This window comes from Pogona vitticeps, chromosome 5, assembly GCF_051106095.1.
Source record: "Pogona vitticeps strain Pit_001003342236 chromosome 5, PviZW2.1, whole genome shotgun sequence".
NCBI classification, from domain to species: domain Eukaryota; kingdom Metazoa; phylum Chordata; class Lepidosauria; order Squamata; family Agamidae; genus Pogona; species Pogona vitticeps.
The window spans coordinates 56,277,496-56,304,442 of record NC_135787.1 but is presented as its reverse complement, the minus strand read 5'-3'; the positions used below and the strand labels follow the sequence as shown (position 1 = coordinate 56,304,442).

Below are 26,947 nucleotides of genomic sequence, written 5' to 3'. Positions count from 1 at the left end.
GATTACGCTGCTTTCTTAGGTTTAAGGTTTTACACAAATCTCAAGTGCAGTGTTCTGATTCATTGGAAGGAATTTCAACATCTTTGGGCAAGTGGAAGATGATTAATAGCCCATTGACAGAGAACAGATTCTTGCTGATTGTTTAAAAACAAAGATTTTGTTTGTATCTCAAAAGTACACAATTTTGTGGAAACAGGATAGTTATATGATTATGTTGCAGCCCATTTTAGCTGGCCAGAGGTGTAAATGGGTGTAGTGTTAAAATTAGATGATGACATTACATCCTTTTTCACATTCCCATTTCTGTCAGATTTCCTCTGCATATTCCAAGAAATCTAGTTTTTTGAAAATGTAGCTGTCATCTTAGATAGGGATGTCTCATGAGCGAGATGCACAGCCTGCCCAGCAGTTGCAGGCAGCAGCCATTCAAGTACTTGTTAATTCTTCTTGCAATGTTCAGTGCACATCTGAGTTGGTTACTGAAATGTGCAGAAAAAAGAAGCCCCAAATAGGCCCCACAAGATCCTCTGTTTGCAGTTAAGTCTCCAGTTGTGCTAGATGGATTGCCTCACTATAAAGTAGTTTCTGGTATTCCTATAAAAATATGAGATAAAGTGGCAGTTATTAATTTCTTCTAAGCTATGTATAATACTCACATTACGTACTCCTGCATCACAGTATAATAGTGTGCCAGATGGAAAGTATATTTCATTACAGTTGGTAAAAAAAAAAATAACTTGGTAAGAAAAGTCTGTCATTCAGACTTGGTAAGAAAAGTCTGTATGTAGTCCCATAAATAATTAAATAAATAATTTAAAGAAATAATTAAAAGTTTTATATCCCTACTTGACAAGTTCCAAGGCTCCTTAGGACTCCTTTTCACCCCAGGGGAGGCCTTTGGAAGTTTTAAGGCGGGGTGGGGGAGACTTCAATAGCTAGTAATCCCTCCAGATCACCATTATATCACATTCCTAGGGGATTCAGCAGGCAAAAGTCCAATAAGCCAGTCCAAGGTCAGAAGTCCAGGAGATACAAAACAGACGCCAAATTGTCAAAACCAAAACACAAACCATAGTCAGCAGTCAGAGTCCAAAAGCCAAGGGTCAAGAGAGCAATGTTCAAGATAAGTAGGAGTGTGGACACAAGCCAGAGGACTGACTTATTGCTTCCAAGCCTCTGGATACAAATTATATAGCAGAAACATTCCATCCTGTTAAAACTCAGGGCTGGTCGACCTGATGTTCCTGTGAGAAATGTTCATGCGAGCCTTAGACCTCCGTGTTGTGAGTCTCTGCCGAAGCTTATCTCTCACTCTGGCTAGTGGGGGAGGAGAATCTTGCGGTGATTCAGCTGTCTGTGATACTAATTGCCCAGCTGTAATTAACCCCTCTGATTCCAGATCTTCTTCAGCTGAACTTATGACACACTAGGATCAGGGCCACTGACAGAGATCTGGTGGTGACTTTTGGCTGTTAAAATCTCCCTCCCTCCCCCATCCTGAGGCACTCAAATGATTCCCCAGGGAAAAACAGAGCTTTGGAAAGGAGAAATAGGGAGTTTTCCATTAATTTGAATTAAATATTTACTTTGCTGGATGATGACATCAACTGGCTTGCGTTGTTTAATTTTATGCCAACAGGATTTTAGTCACTGAGTGAATATTGGTCAATAATTAGTCATACAGACATTTGTATCTGCATGTTTCAAGAACTGGAAATTATGTATGTTATCTGAATTATCAAAAATGGACTCTGCAAAACAAATAGCTAGTTCATGTGTTATTAAATTTTCAAAGAAGTCAAGATCCTCGTTGTTTGTTAGCATTGCTTAAATTCTTTAGATTGCTGTTATATGGCCGTTCTCATGTGATGATGATGAGGATGACGATGATTTTACAGTCACAGTCTCTTTGTGTCATCCTAGTTCTCCATTTAATTGTTTGGCCTGTACTGCTCTGTTATTTATTACATTGTGCACATACGTTTGCAGAAAATTTTAATCATTAATGAGATTTCAACCTCTGCCTGTAGCACCCCCTGTCAGCCGCATACATCTTCCTTTGAGGCATGTGACTAACTGATATCTTTTAGCATATTTTTCTTAGTGTTTAATGGGCTATTACCTAACATTTTGATGAATTGCAGTTGAAACCACTCTTTTTGTTCTGCAGTTTTGTGGTCCTTTCAAGTGCAACAAGTAATGAGCTTCTTTTTCTAGGGTCTGTGTCATTAGTCTCACATGAACCAAGTGTGCCCATTCATTCTAAAACTTCCCCATTCCCCCCAAAGATCCCTAACTTTGATTTCTATGAATTCTTTGCTTCCTCCTTTTTTTAGACCATGTATTGTTGTGTTGGCCAAAATAATCAGCAATTATTTTCTTCAGATATTCTTGTAAGGAGGGCCATGCTAGATGTGACCAAAGGACCAGTCCAGCACTGTTTTCTCAAAGTAGCCAAACCTGTGGGAGGCTAACAAATAAGAAAATGATAGTATAACACTCTCCCGTTTTAGTAACTATGACCAGTACTGGAGTTTTTATATATATTTATATAACCTGTGGCAGCAAGTTCCACAGTTTAACTATGTGTGGTATAAAGCAATTCTTCTCTGTATCTGTCCTGATTGTCCCACCATGTATGTTCAGTGAATGATTCCAGATTCTTGTGGAGAGGAAGAAATTCATGATTTTATAACCCTTAGTTATGCCTGTTCCTCCATAAACAAAAAAGCCGTAAACATAATAAACCTGTGTTCCTCCACTGCCCTGATCATTTTGGTAGCTCCTTTCTGTATTTTTACAGCTCCACATACTTTCTGAGGTGTGTGGTTACTCAGTAATGGCATTATTCTATCAATAGCACAAATTAATAACACAAACTGGGACCGTCTAAGGAAATGTATGGTGGATATATAAAAGATTATTTCAGTTTCCATTGTTGATATGTCTGGAGATACATTCATAGTAAAAATTGTTCAGCCTCAGTACATGTGATCCTATTCTGTATACATCCACAAAACTATAATTGAAATGTTTAAAAGCTGTTCATATTCTCTACTTTTTCTTGGCAGCTGCAAAACAGAAGTGGCAGAATTGTTGGAAATGTTATGCAACCAATGTGTGCAAAATCAACCAGAAGACTTATTGATTAATAGGTGTAATGTTGGAAAAGTGATCTCATCTGATAGGGATTTGTGTGTCGGTGTCAGTATAAAAATTAGAAGTATTGAATGATCTTCCTTTTAAAGGAAAGTCTTGGATCTGTTGTTTACTTCACAAAATTTAATACTTCTATTGAACTACATCTATTGACTAGTTATTATTAGTGTACATGTGTTTCTCAGAACACCTACCTGGGAGAAACAACCAGGTGTTCCAACAGCATGTTGTTTCACTTCCTTTTCTGTAGACTAGCGACAGAAGATCGTGGAATTTATTGGGACTCACATCTTAACTATTAACTGTATATTGCTAAAGTTCTTCAGCGTTTTGGCACTGTACTTGTATGTGGCACCACCAGCTTCACACTTGCTTCCATTGTTGTTGATGACACTTGACATGTACTTCCATGTCCTTTGTTGGCTATTTCCGTAAATCTAATGTCTGGAAGGAGCAAAAATGTTAAAATATGGGACAAAATAGAATAGGCTACTCACCTCTCCTCTGATTCATCAAGAAGGGCTAAAAAACCCTATTGGTTCCTGGGTAAAATGGACATTGTTATGGGTAAAATACAGATAATGTGCTTAAAGCTGAGGAAGGTGTGTGGGGGGGGGGAAGACTACGAAATCAGTGTTTGATTTGTGGTCTAGGACATCAGTCAAATGCACTGGCAAGGTTTGAGATGCCAGACTGAAATGATGGGAGGAAAACATTAAATGAGTCTGAACTGGAGGTCAGGGAGGGGAAAGACAAAACAGAGACTGATTCACGATATGGTTAATGAAATAAATTGGGTGCTGGATCAGGGCTTTTTAATTCAGTTTAAATTCATGTGGTTTTGGTGTCAGTGTGTGCATCCTCTTGAGGAAACTTTTAATCCTTTTTTAACGAGTTTTACTCTTTTGTCTCTGACAAAATGCTGTTCACACTTGATGGCCTGATCCATCAGTTCACTTTTACATCCTTACTGCTATTTATTTTTACATTATCCTTCCCATTTCCAAGATGTTTTAAATGAACCTATTAACTGTTGCTTGGTTTGCCATACAAAAATAATACAGGGAAAGCTTACATAAAAACAGTCAAGCTTTTCATCCTCCATGAATTCACCCATACATTCCTATCTCATGCACAGCAAGACAACACAGAGGGCTTTTGGTGTAACCTCACAGCAGGACAACTGCAATCATATGCTGGAAACTATTAATTTAAACTCATAGAATTTTTTCTGTGCCCACCTTCAGGTTCTGAGACTCCCTGAGATACCCTTTTGCCCTGGGAAGCCTTTGGGAGCTTTCAATTTTTTTAAAAAAGAATCACTTTGGAATTACCACTGGAGGTTCTGAACTTGGTGGTTGTGATCTGGTGGTGATTTTTTTTATTAGATTATCATTATATTAATTCCCATGTCCCTAAACCTGAAAGTGAGGGATAGGAGACTTTCCATGAGTTTAAATTAAACGTTTCCAGTACCTGATCCAAGTTTTGCTGGCACAAATTTTTGCAACAAGATTTTGTCCAGAGAATTTGCCTTAAATAGAGAAAAGAATCCAAATAAGTCATGCTTTCGCAGAGGGATGGGAAATTTTTTTTGCCCTCAAGGGCTCTATGTAGTGATGATGAGTGTCAGGAGCCATACACAAACCTCATGTCAGCATGTGAGGATGCCGTTTAACATTTTCTTTCCTTCCACGATGTGATTTCACACCATCTGGAACTAGATCCTCCCACTGTCTGTCTTCTGAGTGGGTATGCACTTGCAATATTTGCATGAAGAGAAAAGAGTGCAGAGGTGAAGGCCTCCATAGTTAAGGAAATAGCAGAAACACAATAATATTAAATAGAAGATAGCTAATTTTTTAAAAAAGTTAGGGACATAAAGAGTAGGGACTTGTGGACATCAAATTAGAGTTCAGGTGAATTTGAACAGGACAAAATTAGCTGTAATCTGATCTTGTCAATATAACATGAAAAACATGCAGAAATATCTTATGCCATTTTTACTATAATTATGCCCTGACATGTGGATTCCAACTTATAGTGATCCTTGCCAAGGTTCATAAGGTATAAAATAATCAAAAGCTCTTGACTAGTCCATTCTTCTGGTCATGCTCTAGAAGTGTGCAGCTTGCCCATGGCTCCATGGACTGCCTCTACTCCTAGGAAGCACAACGGGAAATCAAACTCTTGACCCCTACTTCCACAGCTAGGAACTCCAACTCACAACTGTGCCGCCAGCTATTTTCAACATAGTGCTTTTCAAACTGGTGTAGATTTATCAAGGCAATGACAGATTCCTATTGACAGAATTTTAGGTTTTATGTTCTGTACAAAGATGGAGAAATCCTCATATTTGTATTAGTTAAGTAACATCTGGCAATTTCCCCCCCATATGTAGCATTAAAGGAAAAAATAAACAGAATTTTATTAGGTTTGTCCTTCTCCATATTCCTACTTAAATACTCTCTCACATTTTTGTTTGATGACGCTTTGATGCAATTTTTGCTGTAAGTTTTCTCCAGAGGAAAACGTGACAAACATGAAGTACATAATTACCCAGCTTGTTTATTTGAAATGTTTATGTAATACGTCTTTGTGTAGGGATGCATGGAGGAAGGTTGTTTTTCATCTTACAAAAACAAAAATTTGGAAATGATAACTAGTTAACTTTGCTTCCCTCCCTCTATGCATTTTGCTTACTAGAGAAGTCCATGATTGTGAAACCTCCATACTCCCAATTCAACAATCTAATTTAGTTTTAGGTTTCTCCCCCCCTCCCGTCTCAGCAAAAGCTTCAAAAAGTTACTTTTAAAAGACTACATCTCCCTAAATCTCTTAGCTGCCATGGCTTTTATAATGCTTGCTGGGGAATTCTGAGATCCTCAGTGCTGTCAAACACTGCAGCCTTCTGTTGAGTTCCATCCTGTCCATTATTTCTATGTGGAATTTATTTGGTTTACATATATCATTTGGATGGTCCTTTCTTCCACCACTTCACTAATAACCCATAATTTATATCACAGATGGGGAAAGACACATTTAATGATTCAGGAAATGGGATGTTGAATTAGATAATAGAGATAGGAAAAAGAGTAGAATAGAGGAGTTGTGATGGCATTGCCCATTTTAAATTCTGTTGTATGGCAACCTGGCATCATTATCTGTGATATAACTGGACCTCACATGCTGCTGGTGATTGTGCCAGTGCACAAATTCCAGCTCTGCTTTTGATGAGATTTAATTTGGGCCTTGGTTTTGTCATCTGTAAGCATCTGAGGCCGTTTTCTTTCCTCATTAAGGTTAGGGCTTTTTTATTTTACTGGTTTGTTTAAAAATATGCATGATAAATGGAAATAGAAATAACATACATAACATAGCCATCTGCCAAAATTTAAGATTATTATACAAGGTAGACAGATACAGTAGGAGGTCTTTGTTCATGTTGGAAACAATCCAACAGGAGAGCAAAATAAAAGAGCAATACTGCTTAACATCTATGCAATATCCTCTGTGGATTATGCCTTTGCACATCTAATTTTAACCATTAGGACAATAATGTAAGATAAGCCATGATTAGAGATGGAGGTATTCGTATACTAATATCCCCCCACAGGTGCCGATAATAAGGGTCCACCCCCCTGGGTCCAGACTGACCATGCACGATTTCGCCACTACCATGAGTTCTGTGATCCCTTCCTATTGCTCCATTGCTCACGATGGATTAGCCAGGATAACGAGCCTCTCCTCTAGGTTGAAGAGTGGCTAATCCATCGTGAGTAACGAAGCAATAGGAAGGGACCATGGAGCTCGCGGCAGTGGCAGAATCATGAGTGGTTGGTCTGGCCCTAGGGAGCCAGACCCTCATTATCTGCACCTGTGGGGTGGGATATTCATATTTGTATATGAATACCTCCATCTCTAGTCAGGATCATTACTGAGCACCTATTGCAAATGGGGAGATTGATGTGGGAGATATTGGCTTACCTAATCTTATATAAAGAATTTATACCAGAAGTGAGATTCAGCTAGCTCTCTTTGCCTCCGGTTGGGAGAAATGCAAAAAGGTGAACAAAACTCGCATATGAGTCAAGACACATCACTAGATTTTACTAGTTTGTGTCCTAATGCTTTCTTTCCCACTTTCTGTGAAATGTAATTGCTTGGTCTACCTATGACAGTTGTTGTACATGCTGTGTTTTCAGAGAGAGATTTGATGTGAAGGATCATAGACAAACATATTTTTATTGTACTTTTTGTTTTGGCTGCAATATTACATTCATAAGAGATTTGAAAGTAATAGAAGCACCTCCTGCAAGTACTTCACAGTTCCGAATTAGGCTTTTGGCGGGACATGATTTGTTTCATATAGATTTATGTTTTCACAGTTAGGAGGAACACAGTGTTGCTCAGAAGATGAATGTACTGTTCTGAACAATTGCTCGTAACTGACGAGCCTATTTTTATTCTAGTTGGAGGCTATTCATCACTCTGATTACTACTAAGCCTTATGATAAGTCTACTGTGCTATCATAGGTCCACCTGATTATAGAGCAGCAGCTACTATATCATAAGTACTTTCCCTGACATTCCACTTACAGCCCTTCTTAAGAGAGCTAATTAAATGACCAAAGATTCAATCTGATTCATTATGGTGGTGAAATTGTTGACTACCATATCTGATTATTCTATCCCTTTACAGCAGAGGTTCCCAACCTTGGGTCTCCAGGTGCTCTTGGACAACTCCAAGAAATCCTGGCAAGCAGAGCAAGTGGGGAAAGCTCCTGGGAGATCTAGGTTCAAGGCCCCACATAGCCATGAAATACACTGGGTAACCTTGAGCCAATCACTGTCTCTGATCTCAACGCATAGATATGTGGTGAGAATAAGGTGGGTGAAAAACTGCAGCCATGATTGCCACCTTGAGTTTACCAGAGGAAAGGTGAGTTATAACTAAGAAAATTAATAAAATAAAAATAGTGTAGGCACACACACTATGGCATGTGAGTACAGTAACTATTTTTTCTGTTGCTGTAGCAACCCTGCAAAGCTCCACTGCTGTGGTCTTAAAGGATTTATTTTAGTTTTAAAGTAGTTAAGAGGGCTTTTGTGCTTTTAATCAAGAGAGCAACAGCGTCCCTCCTGTAACTCTCTGATAGCTTGTAGCTAAAATGTGTAGAACCTGGTGCCACCATATCTGATGCCACCCTTTTGTTTCACTTTTCTGTCATGAGGAGCAAAACAAAAGTGCTTAAACCCAAGTAAAACTCATAAACTTAAAATCCAAAGCAAGCCTTCCAAAGGTGTGACTCATCACGCTGAGAGCCAAATCTGATCATGTGGGTTGAGAGACTTGAACATGTTTTTTGTTGCCAGACAAAGACTGCAAAACAAGATGGGACAATTTAGACCCTAGCAATCCACAAAACATGTCAAAATACTATATCCGGCTTGATACAAGTTGCCCAGTCCTGGAATATGTGTTATATAGCATCTTTATTATTATTTGAATGTATTAATTTAATTTATATTTTGTGTCTACGTCAAAATGGGACATGAGGTAGCTTAAAATACATTTGAATAAAATGAATACATTGAAACATAAATTATAGTTTAAAATCTTAAACGCAGCATTACAAGGGAGTTCAGCTACCAGTGACCTCCTTCCCACAAAGCAAGATAATAGTGAGAAAAAGGGCCTAGTTACCCTTGCTAAGGAGAAAGCCCTCTCTTGTACTTCTCCATGTCAAGGCTCTTGGGGGGTCAGGACCAAAAGAAGTTGACAGTAGGATAGAGGGATACATAAAAGAAAAAAATAATTTGTTTTTTTTAAAGCTTTTTTCTTGTGCTTAAATCATTAAAAAAGAGAGAGAGGCCAACCCTCCCTCCCAATGCATGTAACCAGAAAAAAAATGTTGTCCTTGAAGAAGAATTTAAAAGGGGAGCAAGAATAGCACTAAAAGAAAAGAAGAAAGTCACAAAGTCTGAAAAAAAATCTAGACATACGTAAATGTTGGTGGATTATGACCAAATGGCTAGATAAGTATCTCTATGCAGTTGCTTATGCATATGCCATTTGTTTGAAATTTGGAAGAGTTATAATGTCCCCAGTACATTAACAGTGGTTGGGTATTTGTTCTTCTAGTATTGTAGAATCAGTTGTTTAGCAACCATAAAAGCATGGAGAATCCGCTCAAGGTTGACTCAGCCTTCCATCCTTCCGAGGTCGGTAAAATGAGTACCCAGCTTGCTGGGGGGCAATGTGTAGCCTGTATAATTAAAAAAAAATTGTAAACCGCCCAGAGAGTGCTTGTAGCGCTATGGGGCGGTATATAAGTCCAATAAATAAATAAATAAATAAAATAAACATATGCCAAATGAGGTGGTACCCAGCACAAATGGGGACACTCCCAGCCCCGGTCACAAGCTTCCACTGTCATTTACCACGGGTTAATTTTCATGAGACATGTAGATGATTTAGTAAAACAGATACATCTACCAAGTTCCAATACAAAATGTATATGCATAATAATGTATATGCGTAAAGAGGCCATGAGTGGACATAATGAGAACATCTATGCACAAAAGCATCAGGTGCATTATACTGCCACCAATTAGCAAATTTACTAAGGCCTGTGCTAAAAATTTAAATTCTGTATTATCCCATAAGATTAACGTAGCATGAGAAAATAGATCCAATTGTTGTGATATTATACACCAGAGAGCCGTAACTGTGAAAACTGTAGGAGGAATAACTCTAGTCAACCTAACCTGATATAAGCTGTTTAGACACAGTTTGCTTAGGAAGCAGCCACAGGCAGGAAGATACCAAAACTACCCACAATGGAGAATTTAATAGGGTGAAAGCATTCCACTGGTTAACAAGAAAACTTGGTGTCATTAGATAAGATTAGGGAAACTTAGTCCCTTCTCATTAAAAGGAAATTGCATCCTTTTCAAGGAGATACATGGTACTGAAGAATCCCATGAAAATTTCTAAAACAATATTAATTATATTAAAATATTTGCTAAGTGTATAGAAAAGACTTGCCCTAAAGTACTATCCAAGGGACTATATTCATTTTCAGTGAGATGGGATCAATCCAAAACTATCTCAGTAATTTGTTTAGTTTTATAATTTCTGAGAGATTTCTAAGTATGTGTGTTCCAAGACATGTAATAATATCCGGGGACCAGCAAAATTCCTAATCAGCAAATACATATTGTGATAGTTGTGGGTTTTCTGGGTTGCTTGGCCTCGTTCCTAAGGTTTTTCTTCTTCCTAATGTTTCACCAGTCTCTGTGGCCAGCATCTTCAGAGGACAGGAGTCAGAACTCTCTCTGTACTCTGGTGCAGTTTGCTTGGATAGCTGAGTATTTATAGCTGTGGAATCAGCTTTTGTCCTGCTCAGGAGATTGGGTGATTATGGTGATCAGCGCGTTTTTTGTTGTGTGTGTATTGTTGTGATAAGAGGGAGAGATTATCTATCACTGTGATTGATGGGTGTCATTAGCTGGTCTTTTGTGTCCAGTGATCACTGGTCCTTGTGGCTGGGTAGAGTTCGTTGACCTTTTGCAGGTTGTATTTTTCAGTGCTGGGAGCTAGGCTTTGTTGAGTTTTAAACTTTCTTGTTTTTTGTGGAAGCTTTGCTGGTGTTTGTGGATTTCAATGGCTTCCCTGTGCAGTCTTACATAATGATTGCTGGTGTTGTCTAGTACTTCAGTATTTTGAAATAGAATTTCATGTCCAGCTTGTTTTAGGGCATGTTCAGCTACTGCCATGCAGTAAAATCTCCACAGTAAAATACTGTTTACATAAAGTACTGTAGTGGTGTAAGTTGTGCCATATATTAAGATATGTCTAATAAAACAATCCAGCAGTTCCAAACATGCTCCTTTCAAGAGCAAATAATTCAGAAAAGGTACAATTTGTGAGTAAGTAACATTTGGTGAACAGATATAGAACTCATTTTTAAAAAGGGGGGACCAACCTTAGTGTACTTAAATTTTCAGTGTGTCTTTTCAACACCTAATGAGAGAAAAAAAACAGCCTAAGAAGGTTTCTGGTGATTTAAGCAATCAAATCAATTATCAATCTGAAGTTTTCAGTGGCCAAATATAATAGAATTCTGCACTTGAATTCTGGGTCATGCTGCTGCTGGTGATGTCATTTCTTTTGTATCATGTAAGTATACACAAAGCTAGGTACCTCAGTGGTTTAGGTATCTGGCTGTGGAGTCTGAAGTTGGGAATTCAATTCCCTACTGTGCTTCCTTGACAGTGCTAGACTTGATGATCCATGGGGTCCCTTCCAGGTCTGCAGTTCTAAGATTATGATTATTTCTTTCTAGACAGCAGGGATTGCAGTGGAGATTTAATGAGCAGCCTTTAAGGAAAGAGATCCTTACATGTATTATAGATTGCACTGCTGCAGGTGATGTCATTTTCCCTATGTTGTGTGAGTTTATACAAGAGGATTTTAGACCAGTGTCTTGTTGAAGCATTCTTGCTTGAATAACTATAGGTCTTAGGAAGTTCAGAATAGAGTACTTCACAGATATGTGAATAAACTTGGAAATACGTACTTTTCATACGAAACTTTTTTTAAAAAAATAAACCTTTTAAATTCTGTGCACTTAGTTTTCATTGTGGGTTTAATTTAAAGTATTATAGATTTATGATAGGTTGCTATGTATTCATTCATTATTAAAAGCAGATTATTAATAGTAGACTTTTTCATTTTCCTCCTCATGAAAAACAGCTGGTGGCGGGAAAACAAACCTGGAAAAATCCATCACATTAATTAATAATGTAGAAGGGAACAGATGAGCATTTCAAGAAGAATGAAAGAACTAATATCGAAGCTGTGAGTTTGGGTGCCTTACACCTCCTCCTGTATTTGCTTTGTCTTTATAGGAAAACAGAAAAAGTATGAGGCTTAAATTCAAATAATTCCTCTAGAAAAATGAGATGCGAAGCACAGGAATTATGTACAGTCAACCCTCGACTTACAAACGGCCCTAGTTACAAACATTTTGACTTACAAATTGCTCTGATAGAAAAATATTGACTTGACATGCAAACTTAGATTCGAGTTATGAACTGAAAAAAACACCCAGGAGGTGGGGAAAGCGTGAAATTTGAACTTTCAGTTAACCGTTGGCCAGTGAAGAGGGTGCCTGTCTGCTTACTCGCTCTTCCCAGCATTTTGAGAGTGAATTTGGAGACAGTCTTCAGATTGCCTGGTACTGCTTGGTATTGCCTGGTACAGTTCTGTACGGACTGTATTTTTATTTTTTGGCTTTTTAAAAAAGTTTGATTTTTGGATTTTAAAAGGTGTTCCCTCCCTCCTTTGCTGCCCCCCTTTTCCCCAAAAGGTGCTTGTATTGGCTTGTCTTGATTGAAAAGGTGCTTTTCAAGGTGATCTGTTGTCTGAAAGGTGCTTGGTTTTTCCCAGAAGGTGCTTGTCTTTGCTGAAAAGGTGTTTTTCAAAGTGTTCTGTTGAAAAGGTGTCTGTTCCCTCCTTCCCTCCCTCTTTTCTTTCCTTTTTTTAAACCTAAATCATCTTAGGTTAAAAGAAAAAAAATAGAAAAAAATCTGCCCCTAGTGGTAGGAATGGATTAACCAGCTTTGCATTAGTTCCTATGGGGACTAATGATTCGAGTTACAAACCGCCCCTCCACCTAAGAACCAAAAACAGCCGGAATGGATTAATTGGTTTTCAGTGCATTCCTATAGGAAATGCTGATTCGACTTATGAACTTTTTGACTTCCTTCCTTCCGGAACAGATTAAGTTTGTAAGTCAAGGGTTGACTACTGTGAAAAAGTCTTCATCCCATACTACTTTGGCCTAGTCATGTGTTCTTGATCCTGCACTTGTTCAGCTGTTGTCATTGTCAACAAAAATAGGTGGAGAATCAATAGCAGAGCTCAGTACACACAGTATGTATTCAGTCACCTCTAAAACATCAAAGAGTTTCTTTCTAATCATCTTAACTTAGCAAAAAGATAAATTATATTAGGCTAAGTCTGATACAGTATTAGTCCTAGCTATAGTAGGCGCACTGAAATAATTTACTTGGAATGTCTTTTCTAAAAAGGTCATAATAATAGTTAAAAAAACCTAGTAAAATTGGACTGTGTCTGTGATAAGTGTAGAGGTGCTAAAAGTGCTGGCATCTTTGCACAATTTATAATGATTCCACTAGAAACTGGGATATACATCCACATAAACAGAAACATATATGCTTATGCTTTATTTATACTCTACATTTATTTCATTCATTCCTTCTATATCATTGGACACTGTTGACCTGACCTGTTTCTAAATTTCTGGTTTTCACATACAACCAAATCTAGTCCATTTTTAAAAATCAGAGGATTATTAGCATTTGTGTAAACATCTTCTCAGAAGCTTGTCCCAGTGAGTTCGTTATCAGTCAACCTCTTATCAGATGGTCCTGGATGATAGCTGTATCTTGGATAGACCTCTTCTGAATTGATTAGCATATGATCATGCTTCAAAACTTTGGATATTTAGAATTCCAGACCAGCAGCTTGAATCACTTGTAAGAGTGGGTTTTCTTTTTGAGGTGTCTATGCATAAACTGGTTTGTAATAAGAACCTTACACTGTAATACAGTATAAGGCAGGAATAGGCAGTGTCGTGCCTTCCAGATATTGTTGGGTTCCTAGCTCCCATCAGCCCCAACCAGCACAGCCAGTGTCCCAGAGCAGATGGAAGTCATAACTGAACATTTAGAGGCATCAGATTGCACAAGTATGATATGTGCAGAAAAACAAGCTCTACAGATGTTTACATATAATATTCTGGTTATTTTCTGTAGACCTTTAGTACTTCTGCTCCTCTCTATATAACATAATCAAGCTGTGTTATTATTTAAAATTAGACAAATGTGACCTTGATGGATTCAAAAGATGAAACAGTTGTAATTCCACATATTTCATTACAATAATGGTGTATACGAACTGTGCATTTAGAATAGTAGTAATGAAATAATAGTTATTATCTAAATGACATAGGTTGTTTGGGGGTTATTTGGCTAGAATTAGAAGTAAGGTGGTCTTGTAGCTTAGATCAAATCATGTTATCATGATTTCTTCCCTCAGAGTTAAACATCAAGTCACCTTGACTTAGGGTGCTGATTGAGGAAAATCAAATTCCTCTTGTCTTCAGTCCTGAGGCAAACAAGACATGTCCCAAAACTATACTTAAAAGTTCTCTTTATGTGAGCAGGCAGTTCTGCTACTACTGTAACAATCAAAGCACCCAGCACCCAAATGCATCTTAACTTCCTCCACCCTTAGGGAAGTGAAGAATAGGTACTTGCTGAATTTTCTATCATTTAAGCTGTCTCAGCTCTATGAGATAACTGAACAAGAAACCTCTAAGACCCATGAGATTCCTCACCACACAGCAGTGATAAGACATGGAATGCTACTTTTCTCCATCAGAATTCCCACAGTTTGAGCACAGTGGCAGCCTGCCAAAATCTGGTGTCCTTTGCCCTTTACAAGCAAAATACAAACACACTGCTGGTCCAGAAGGATGGACTGATTGTTTTAGAAAAGGCACAAGCAACCTGGCCATGAGTCTGATTTGTAAAAGTCTATATGACAAGGGAGCACTGATGGTAGTTTTTATGTGTGCAAAGTGTGCTATTTGTGTGGAAATATTTGAGCTGATATGACCAGATACTGTTGTCCTCTGGCAGAGTGAGTATTTTTTTCTTTTCTTTTCTTTCTGCATTTTTCTCATCATCACTTACAAAGATGAGAGAACCAAAAATGGAAGTTTGTATCCACCCTAGCATATCACAGTGTTAAACCTGGTATTCCTTAGGACACTGGAAGACTGCATGGGTGTTATGCACCAATAGTCAACATATCTAGAATGCTTCTAAGATTTTGATAATCTCTCTGTACTGAACACTGCCAACCTAAATGGCTGACTGATAGATAGGTAAATTGGATAGTGACAAAGTGCTAAACGTTTTGCACAAAATATCATGCAAGCATCTACATCTTGTTTCTCATGGAATTTAATAGCAGTTATTTTCCAGCCTGTGATTCACATTGTGCAATGTGGTAGGGTCTGTCTAAATGTGTAGCTGATTATGCAACATTCTGTGCATGCAGCTCTGTTTGCATAGCTCTTTCTTGGATTCATTTCTTTTGTGATTGTCCCCCAAAGCACAATTGTTTGTGCAGCAGCATTTGTGGTAATATAAATCCCAAATACAATTCTGGCCATGACATTGCTAGCATGCCAGAAGTTAACAAGTAATCCATGACAGATGAGGATCGGCAGGAGACAGCATGCCACACATGCAACAAGACACAAGGATTGAGGAAGATTGAATTCTTGGTCATTTTTATTAAAATAATATGTTCCACGTAGACTGCTTATGTGTCCCACTGAGAGTGCGTCGGTGGGTGGAGGATGGGCAGGTTAGAAGTGCTTTTGGTTTCATAGTAATCATTATTTATTTATTACATTTATAGCCCACTATAAAATAATGTTCAAGGTGGCTTACAAATGTCTTAAAAGAATAAAAACAGGTAAAACCACGTTTACCTAAAATCATATAATCGACCCCAATATAAAACCATTAAAAAAATAAACACATTAGAAACAACTAAAATGAACAAAGGATACAGTTAAATTAATAACAAAGAGCAGGTTATACATTTTGGAAAACAACTGTTAATTTATTTATTTTACATACTTACACATCATTCTTTTCATTCCCAAAATAAAAATTTTCCCACAACAGCTTGCAAGAGAAATGTAAGGATATAAATATACAGTTATAATCTCAAACTTGATTTTAAAAGCGCAGGAACAATAGTAACAGTACAGTTGGCAGTAAATAAGAAGACATCATGGAACCATAGATAGGATGAAAAACCTCTGTATAGAATGTGCAGTAACAGTGGTGTTGATCTGGGAGCTCAAGAGGATATGCAGCAGCACTTAAGTGCCCACTGAATGGCTTTTAGCTGATCCTGCCCACCATATTGTTTTAATGATTCCCCAATCCAGAATGTTCCTGTTGATGTGGTGGTGGTGGTGTTTTATATGCCTCAGGATTGGGGGCCTCATGATGCCAAACACACACTATTACTTCTCGTTTGGGCTGCCATGGGGAATTATATTTTTGCTGTGAACGTCAATGCTCGGCTCCAGTGGCTGAATTACTATTGCAGACTCCTGGATTCGTCTAACTGGAGTGACTCAGATTATCTCTTTATTTGATAGGAGCTCATTACTGCTGCTTTTGCTTTTCTAATTATTTATGGGGTGTATCCCAACCTATCAGAAACTCAGCTGCGATTCAGAATAAACAGAGACTACCACCCAGGGCTGATTTGTGGTCTGAGTTAAAGGAGGACTTGCTCCAAAATTTCAGGGTAGCCATTTCATGCTTCACTTGGACCATGAAGTGTTTATGATGCTGAATAGATAGTTGCTAGACTCTTACTCTTTCACCTCTACCTATATGAGGTCCTTTTGTTAGCCCACTTGAAATGAGGTCCTTTTGTTAGCCCATTCCCTGAAATGAAGTCTGAATATTTCTTTAAAGAAGTACTTAAAAGAAATATTCAGACTTCATTTCAGGGAATGGCAGGACAGGATGATCTGGAACCTTGCTTACTGCTTGAATTATGTTTGCTGTACCTAAGGTTACAGGTTTCTTGAATTATCATACAACTGTGGGTTCAAATCCAAAACATTCAAATGGTAAGCTAGCATGTGGCTTTCAGTCCTACGAAATGATTCTTAAAATACTACAGAATCAAAATAATAGCTATGTTACAGTCCTTGTATGGATCTGATATAATTAACTATACACTCACAATCTTTTTATTGTCAATCTCCTCATTGTCAAATAATTAGGCACTCCAGATTGCTCATTCAAAGGCTGGAAAAACAAAACAGGTTAATTCTGAAAATAATTACAGAATAGTCATCTATTTTTAGTCTTTTTAATGCAAGAGTTATCAAAGACTCTTTGCTTCCAATTAATTACAGTGGTGCCTCGCACAACGAGCGCCCCGTAGAGCGATGAATTCGCTCTACGATGACGCTTTTGCGATCGCTAATGTGATCGCAGAGCGATGGCCCCAATGGGCGAAAATCGCAGAGCGAAGGTCGGTAAGCGGTTCGCTTACCGACCTTCGCTTTGCGACCCGCCGATCAGCTGTTCTGCGGCTTCAAAATAGCCGCCGGAACAGCCGAAAGGGCCGGGTGCAGCGTTTTCGCGCCCTTGGTAAGCAAGGGGAGGGCGCGAAAATGCTGCCGGAACAGCCGAAATGGCTGCGCGCAGCGTTTTCACGCCCTCCCCTCACTTACCAAGGGCGCGAAAACGCTGTGGCCGGCCATTTCGGCTGTTCCGGCAGCCATTTTGGACCCGCCAGACAGCTGATCGCAGCCATTTTCGCACCCTCGTAAAGCGAAGGGAGGGCGCGAAAATGGCTGCCGGCCATAGAGGAACATCGCGCAACGGTGAGTATTCGGCCGAATTGGAACGCATTAAACGCTGTTTAATGCGTTCCAATGGCTTTTTACTTTCTGCTGAGTGATGTTTCACACAGCGAGGGTTAATCCGGGACGGATTAACCTCGTTGTGCGAGGCACCACTGTACTTCAGTATGAGTGTCTGAGGTTGACAGCGATATCTCATCAGCTCAAGTAGGGCTGCTGTAGCAGGCAGCTGTAATACAGAAATCAGAAGACGTAACAAGATATGAAAAGCAATATTTTAAAGATATCATCTGTACCAGGTTATCTTCCTAAATCTTTGTCTCAACCTAGATTATGATGATTTTGTGTCATATGGATCACAGATGAAAAAAGTTGTAAAATTTGTAGGTGTTGGACTCTCATAGTCCGACTTTAGGCCAGCTCCTAGAGATGAAGGCTAAAATCTAGTTGTAAGTCTCAACAAGAAGAGGTTCATAGAATCAACAAGAGCTTAGTGAGTCAGCACTTACGTCAGGACAAAGGCAGCATATACTGTATAGCAATGTTAAATTCCTCATTGGACAGGATCTGGGATGGAGAACATTTTGAAAAGTATACACTCATGTCTCTAAGATTATGTTTCTTGTACAGCACCTCAGTAAACACCAAGGTTAGTCCATCCCCTGAAATGAAGTCTCTGATTATATGTTCATCTCGTGTACCATGGTTTGTCATGGAGTGTGAAAGTGTTCATGAAAATGTACATTGAGCAAATATACTGACAACCATGTGGAAGACTGGGATTTTTCTGCTGCTGGTGGGCCTTTCCTCATGGTTCACACAGAATAGGTGCAGGTTGGATCCTGTATCTTTTGGAGAGCAGAGAGGAAAGAGAAACACACAGAGAACATAATGAGCAATAGTTAGCAGTAGAGAAGATAATTCCTGGATGTGCAACAGGTGTCTGTGAGGACATGAGAATGATGCCAAAACAGAGATGTTCCATCGATGTTCATTCTTTGGCCTTCTTCCATCAGGAGAATGAGGGAGACTGCTGTGAGGCGAGTATGCCCCTGTGTCCCTTGGAAATACACTAGACGGAGTGACTCTTGTTCTTTTTTTTCAATGCATTTGCACTGTGATTGTTCAATGAATGTTTAGCCAACAGTGGAAATGGTTGAGTCTCTGCTCTTTATTAGCAGAGGGCTTGTCTGCATGTGTGCTGCCTCAGTATGTGAGATGCTGCTCCCCACGGTTGAGAGGAAGAGTCTTAAACAATATATAGTAGTTCAGGCAAAAATTACACAAAACAAACATAAACAAACAAGCAAAAAAAAAACCCCTGACAAAAACAACTAATGGCTGAAAGCCTGTAGGTGTAACTATGTCCGCAGAAGGATGGTGACATCACAGTCAGGGGCAATTTCTGATAAAGTCCCATGGCTTTGCTGAATCCTGAGTAATGCCTTTCATTGCATGGAAACCGTGGCAGACACATAACAGAGGGAGAAAATATACAGTTACTGAAAATCACCACCAGCAGCTGGCATTACTGACAGGAGATGGTTTTCGATAATGTCATCCTTCCACAGGCAGTTCTGCAACTGGATTTCATCCATTTGTTTACAAAACGTGGGGTGGGGAAGACATAGATGACAGTTTCTGCAAACATTACATTTTGTACTGCTCCTTCCTTCCTTACCTCCTTAAGGGGGGTGGTATTCTGTTCCGGCATTCCTGGGAATTGGGGTAGCATTGGATATTTGTGTCTGAACTATTGGAATCAACGGTTTTTTACTTTTCTACCTTGCTAAGGAAATGCTTCAAGATGGTCATGCAAGTGGTTTATGAAGTTAATCTGATATTTAAAAAACTAGCATCCAAATTTAGGGTTTCCCTCCATTTTCCGTTGCCTTTTCCTTGTGTGTCTTGTCTTCTAGAATGTAAGCCAGAGAGCAAGGACTGTCCTACTTCATCTGGTAAGAATATTTTGGATAGCTCAGTGGCTTAGGTCTCTGGCTGTGGAGCCAGAGGTTAGAAGTTCACTTCCCCATTGTGCCTCTTGGATAGGGGCCGGTCTTAATGATCCATAGGGTCCCTTCCAGCTCTGCAGTTCCAAGGTTGTTGTTGTTCCCAAAATGATGTAATGGCTAGAGTTCAAGACAAAGAAGGGTTACGTGGTATAATTGTGCTGAAGATCGAAGGCCTGCCCAAGAGTAGCTGAGGTACCATGGTAGGAGTATGTATATATTCTTCCCAAGTGAACCAGAGAGAAAAGTCTCTCAAGTAACACAGCCCAGTTCTGATTGCCTGGAATGTGGGGCATCTAGCAAGAGCCCACATTCACTATGTGGGCTTTCAAATGATTATATCTACCAAAGCCGTCATAGGGCCCATTCCATTTCTTTGCTCTGTTCCACCAGCAGCAAATGGTACCTGGTAAGTCCCACAGTACTATGCTTTATATATGCAGACTGCTTTTCCTTCTTGATCCCATTATTATTGTTCGTCTTTCTGTGGTCAAAATATGAACAACATGGGGGTCAAAGAGGTATAGTCCCATGCCCCAGATTCACTCATTTGCATTTATGTTCTCTCTGTGGAAGATTTATACTGTATCTGGATGATGGTAATGTGACTAGTATTTCACCATATCCTGTTTTCCATTATGGAATAAGCAAGGATGTCAGTATGGAGCTGTCCAATTTTACTTCTCATTGAAGATTGTGGGAGGGAAATTCTTTGTGCTGCCTTTGAGGTACATGTAAATTTGTGCTGTTGACATGGCCATGGTCATGGTTTGAAGGTGCATAGAACACGGCATGCACATTCTCCTACCATCACATCTCACCCATCATGCACACACAGAACCCATTTCATCTGTTGTGCCAAGATCTCATCACTGTTAAAACACTTCCATCAGCAGCATGTTCTGCTACTGAATTGTACTACAGGGGTCTATTTGGTGTTCCACCAGAATAGCAGACTTTCTCTCAATTTTTTTAGCCCCTTCAATCCATTCCATTCCTTTTGGCCTAGATGTTCTTGGACCGCAAGCTTTTATTGTGAACCATACTTTTTATTTTAATATTGTCATCAACGTTAAACATGGAAAAGCTATCACTTAAAACGTACGGACAGATTGTAGGATTAAAATATATATGGTATAGTAAGTTTTTCTGGTTTAGGAATGGCAGTTAAAAACAGTTTTGAATTTACTTCAGTTTTTTCCCCCTTTCATTTTTTTTATATTTGTTACAGTTTATCATGCTGACATATATCTTCATGCTGGCCTGGCTGGGGGTTACAGCTTTCACCTCTCTTCCTGTCTACATGTATTTCAACCTGTGGACTATCTGCAAAAATACTACCCTAGTGGAAGGAGCAAATCTCTGTTTGGATCTCCGTCAGTTTGGTAACTGAATGATTTGTTCTTTAATTCACTCAGCAATGTAGTCATGCTTATAGAATACTTAATGTGTTAGAATAATTACTGTCTTAAAACTGGGTAACTTCAGAATAACTGGTCCTGATGTCTGCTTTGGTGATATTTCAGTGCAAGGTGAAGATCTTTTTATTCTTCCAAGCTTTCTGATCTATTTTGAGCATTTAACTGTTTTTACACTGTGACTTAAAATACTATACTTATACTTTCTTTTTGATCGCTAAAGACTTTATAGTAGTTTTATTTCTTGTGAGCTTCTCTGAGATCTTCATTATATAGCAGTTTGTAATTACTGCAGATACATAGATAAATAAGTGGGGGCCAGGCACAGAGCTTGGAAAACTTTGACTTTCCCCCCAAATATCCCAGCCACCATGATTACTGGCTAGGAAATTTGGCTGTTTGTAGTCCAAAATTTTATGAGCTCTACAAGCAGGTCCCTGAAACAAACTGACTCTCCTGGGTTGTTCTGAAATGTCATGTTATCAAATGGTTGATTACCCTTGCTTATTTCTTGCTCAGACAGGGGGCAATCTCTCTGTATTCTGTAACATTTGGTTAACATTTCATAGCTGCCTAGTTCACTGAAGGAAGTGCAATAAATAAGTGTCAGAAGCTCACCGAATCTTGAATGTGTTCTAGGGATTGTTACTATTGGAGAAGAAAAGAAGATCTGCACAATGTCTGAAAATTTCCTCAGGATGTGTGAATCTACTGAGGTAAGTAGAAATACAAAGGTTCTTATAGGAAGGAGCTTCCATTTCTTTTGCATTTATAGGGAACAACTTCACTGGTTAATCCTGTGAGTTCTTTTGCTCTGCATTCTGTTGAAATGCACAAGGGTGGTGCAGTAGTTTCAGGCTCAGAGGATCATCAGGCTTTCACAAATAAGGAGTTAAATCAACATGCAAAGGGGGGAGCATGCTAGCCCTGCCTTTGTCCCTGAAAACAATAGTCTGGAGAGAACAACATGCTCTCTGCTTTGTAGCTTCTCCACAACACCTGGTACCCTGATTTTGCAGAGCTTTTGATCACATGGAATGCATCCATACATAGTTCTTACTCTGTGTGATGGGAGTTGCCTACCTGCCTCCTCATCAGTTGATTTTAGATTTTTTTTGTGAACACCAAAGTAGGGCTATATAGAGCCCACAATGTTATCATATGCCTTACTTAAAGCAAAGCAAAGTTTGTTGCTTATATACTGCCCCATAGCACTTCAAGCACTCTCTGGGCGGTTTACAAGTTAATGATGCAGGCTACACATTGCCCCCCCCCCCCCAGCGAACTGGGTACTCATTTTACCGACCTCAGAAGGATAGAAGGCTGAGTCAACCTTGAGCCGGCTACCTGGGCTTGAACCGTGGGTCGTGAGCACAGTTTGGGCTGCAGTACAGCAGTTTAACCACTGTGCCACGAGGCACAGTCAATTGACTTGCTTTCTTAGCACAAAAATACAGAAGTTTTAAAACAAAAGTAGTGAAGGATAAAATAAAGGGTGTAGCTTCTTCCAGGTGTGGGAGTTTGCAGGGAAGTGTTTGTTGCTAAAATTATCATTTATCCAAGGTATCAACAGTGTCAAGTGTCCCACTTTGGCCTTTCTGCACCTTCTTTCTCTTTTTCCCTCTTACTGTTGTATATACAGGTATGTATATATGTATTCATACATGCATGGGAAGTAATAAAATTCAGTGGTCACTGAAACAGCAAATCATCTGAATAGTCTTAACCATCAGGAGAGGTCAGCAGTATTTTTCCCAAACCTCTTTAACTTCTTAAGGCAGGAGTGCTTATACTTCCCTTGCTCACTCTCACTCTCTCTCCGCTTAACACTTGTGATCCCATTTCTCCCCTTCATTCCTAGCTATTTCATATATTGATCATGGTTTACATTTTTAGGCTTGAGTCAAACTGTAGTTTTTATATATTTTGCCAATTCAGATGTCACTATGATTGCCTACTTTACGTGAATGTGAATTCGACAGCATATAGATAGTTAGTGGAGCAGAGGTAGTGTACAAGTTGGAATCTTATTCATTCAGTACCAAAAGATGATTTGCTGGTACGTTTGTGCTTTAGGACACCAGCCAAATTATATTGTACAAGACCTATTACAAATATTCAGGTATCATGAAAGGAAATAGGAAGTCTTATTCAAGATTCAGTGGCTAGGATCTTATTGGTGCTTGCATATGGTTTGTGAAACTTGGCTAATTGACAAGGTGCCAGGATTCATCTTGGTTGGGGAATCACACATGTGACCAGGCACATGGCAAAATTCACACCAGTATCTTGTCAATTAGCCTCACTTAGCTGTAGCAAGTTAAGTAGAAATACAGGGATTCTGATTGCTAGCTGTGAGATGATAGAAACCAGCTGTTTCTTCAGAACAGCAAAATTAAGAAAAAAAATTCTGTATTTTTCAAATTATGCAATATGACACTTGCAGGATGTGGGTTCAATGAGTGTCCTTTCTTGCTTTCTTTGCTCTTCTTGCAGCTGAACATGACATTCCATTTGTTCATTGTGGCCCTTGCTGGGGCTGGAGCAGCAGTCATTGCTATGGTAAGATTTACAAACCTTTGCTTTAAAATAAAATTGCAGTAAAGTCTTTTGTATCTCAAATAAAATAGCACTTTAATAATATGTAAGAGTTTTATACCTCATTATCAAGTATTTTAGGAAAGAAGAGGAGAGGAAATCTCTGTGTCTCTCTTAGGTAGCCAAAATGCACCCTCCTTTCCCCACTTAAACTGAGAGAGCTCTCTGTCCTGTATATTACTATATCTAAACATCACTATACCATCTATAAGTAAAACTTACATTTGTTCTGTTATCCTTTTCTTTCATGTACAAATATAACCAGCCAAAAGCAAGAGCAACAGCCTGTACAGTTATGTGGAAAAGTACACCCTCTTTGAATTCTATGGTTTGATGTATGAAGACATAGTAAAAAGCATCTGGTCCTTAGCAGGTCTGAACATCTGAAAATACAGCCTCAGATGAACAACAACACATGACATATTACACTGTGTCATTATTTATTTTACAAATGTAAAGCCAAAATGGAGAAGGCATGTGTGAAAAACTAAGTACACCATTACTGCTTCCACATGAATTAAGAGGCTAAATAGCAGCCAGGTGCCTCTAACCAAATGCTCTTGATCATCAGCAAGTGTGACCACCTGTGTAAATACTGAAGTTTAACCAGTTTGCTGGTCTGGAGCATTCAGGTGTGTATTAACACAATGCCAAGGAGGAAACACATCAGCAATAATTGTAGAGAAGCAATTGTTGCTGCCCATTGATCTGGGAAGAGTTAGAAGGCTATTTCCAAGCAATTTAAAGTCCATCCTTTTATAGTGAGGAAGACTATTCACAAGTAGAAAACATTCAAGACAGTTGCTAATCTTCCCAGGAGTGGATGCCCAAGCAAATTCACCCCAAGGTCAGTCCATGCAATGCTCAGAGAAATTGCAAAAAAACCAAGAGTTACATCTCAGATTCTACGAGCATCAGTTAGCATGTTAAATGTTGAAGTTCATGACAGTACAATTAGAAAATGACTGAACAAGTATGGTTTGTTTAGAAGGGTTGCCAGGAGAAAGCCTATTCTCTCTAAAAAGAACATGGCAGCATGGCTTAGTTTTGCAAAGTTGTATCCGGACAAACCTCAAGACTTCTGGAACAATGTCCTTTGGACGGATGAGACCAAACTGGAAATGTTTGGCCGTAATGCACAGCACCATGTTTGGTGAAAACCAAACACAGCATATCAACAGAAACATCTTATAACAACCGTCAAGCACGGTTAACAACCGTCAAGCACGGTGGTGGAGAGGTGATGTTTTTGACTTGTTTTGCAGCTGCAGGACCTGGGTACTTTGTAGTCATTAAGTCGGCCATGAACTCTTCTGTATACCGAAGTATTATAGAGTGAAAGATCAGGTCATCTGTCCAACAGCTAAATCTTGACTGAAACTGGGTCACGCAACAGGACAATGATCACAAGCACACATCTGAAAAAGAAAAGAATCTGGGTGTTGCTATGGCCCAATCAAAGTCAAAACCTCAACCTGATTGAAATGCTGTGGTGGGACCTTATGAGAGCTGTGCATAAACAAATACTTGCAAACCTCAATAAACTGAAGCAACGTTGTAAGGAAGAGTGGGCCAAAATTCCTCCACAACGATATGATGGACTGATAAAGTTATACAGAAAATGATTACTTAAAGTTATTGCTCCTAAAGGGGGGGTTCTACAAGCTATTGAATCATAAGGTGTACTTAGTTTTTCACACATGGCTTCTTCATTTAGGCTTTATTTTTGTTAAACAAATCATGACATGGTTTCATACATCATGTGTTGTTTGTCTGAGGTTGTATTTACTTAATTTTCAGACCTGCTAAGGACTAGATGATTTTTCTTATGTCCTGATATGTAAAGCCATAAAATTCAAAGAAGGTGTACTCTTTTTTCACATGACTGTATAACAAAATAAGTTATTTAAAACTATTCCAGTAATTTTGAATGCCATTTTAATATCCAACAGTGATTTGACATTGCAAAGATTAAGTTTTTTTTAAAAAAATATTACTTATGGTTGTGGAACATTGTTTGGGAATTTATAGCTAGTTTTTGGTGAAGGCTTAAAAACCAGGAGATTCCTGGATAATGTCAGCAGAAAGAACAAATTACCTTGACCAGTTAGATATGTTACCAGTTTTGACTAGAGATGGGGGTATTCGTATACCAATACAAATATCCCCGCAAAGGTGGCATTAAGGAGGGTCCAGCCCCATGGGGCCGAACGGCATCTATTGCATTCCTGTCTCCCCTTTCCTCTGAAGAAACTGAGGCAGCATGTACAGTTATCTCTCTATCTCTGTGGTATCCTAACAACAGCCTGTGAGGTAGCTCAGATGGAGAGAGAATGACTGGCTCAAGGTGACAATAATACTGTCCATAGTAACCTCAGTCTCCTCTCAAGGAAAACAAATTGCAAAACACTGTTATTATGCCATCTGAAATCATTGTTACACCTCCAGTGTCTTCTTATCTCTGAGGCTAGAGGAACTATATACTGTGTGAGAAAATTGCACTTTTATCAGGCCTCGCTGTTTGCACCAGGCAAGGATTTACTCAGTACATATCTTTGCAGACAGGGAGCATGAAGGAGAAGTTAGGTAGAATCTACTTAGGCAGAAGAAAACAGTTTCAGTGTCTACAAAATTAATTCATTCAAATAATACTCATTTGTATGTTAAGTGAAGTAAAATTGAGAAAAGGTGATTGAGCTAAAAAATTGCAGAATAGTAGTAACGTAACCAGTATTTGATTTTTAGAGGCTGTAACATAGTTCCCTCGACAGTTGAGTAGTGCTGACAAGGTAAAGTGTTCTTCAGGTTGCCAAAGCATGGGTCTGTCTGCAAGGACATCTGAAGACTTTCCTTGGGAGAGAGGAAGGACAGGACAAACTAGTTTCAGAAACCCTTATTTTAATGGCTTGAAAAAATGTGGGGTGGGAGATTGACAGAAGATTAAGAAACAGCAGCAGCAGCTGCCGTCGCTGCCATGAAGGGACCAATGAGGTGAATTATAAGTAGGGGATATTGGAAAAAAAGGAAATTGTTAGTAAGAATTTTTGATGGGAAGAAATAGGAAGAGATGGGTGCTCTTCCCCCCCCCCCGTGAGGCTGTCCTTGTGGATGCAAGTTGTGGGGGGGGAGGAGAGGGGAGCGTCTGTAGTATAGACAGTGCCTTCCTGAATCTTGTTCTTTGGGACTTCTGGGAGTTGTAGTCCAACACATCAGGATGGTACAAAGTGTATGTGTGAGAGAGGTTTAAATACGC

General features: G+C 39.1%; 1 protein-coding gene across 4 annotated transcripts in view; it reads left to right on the top strand.

Annotated features, from left to right (window-relative positions):
• Positions 1 to 26,947, top strand: part of GPM6A (glycoprotein M6A) — a 241,131-nt gene that overhangs the window by 209,981 nt on the left and 4,203 nt on the right. For all 4 annotated transcript variants that reach the window (XM_020803288.3, XM_073001440.2, XM_020803280.3 and 1 more), the window contains 3 exons: positions 20,910 to 21,063; positions 21,736 to 21,812; positions 23,593 to 23,658. In XM_020803288.3, coding sequence (XP_020658947.1) covers positions 20,910 to 21,063; positions 21,736 to 21,812; positions 23,593 to 23,658 — 297 coding nt within the window. The remainder of the gene's footprint in view (positions 1 to 20,909; positions 21,064 to 21,735; positions 21,813 to 23,592; positions 23,659 to 26,947) is intronic.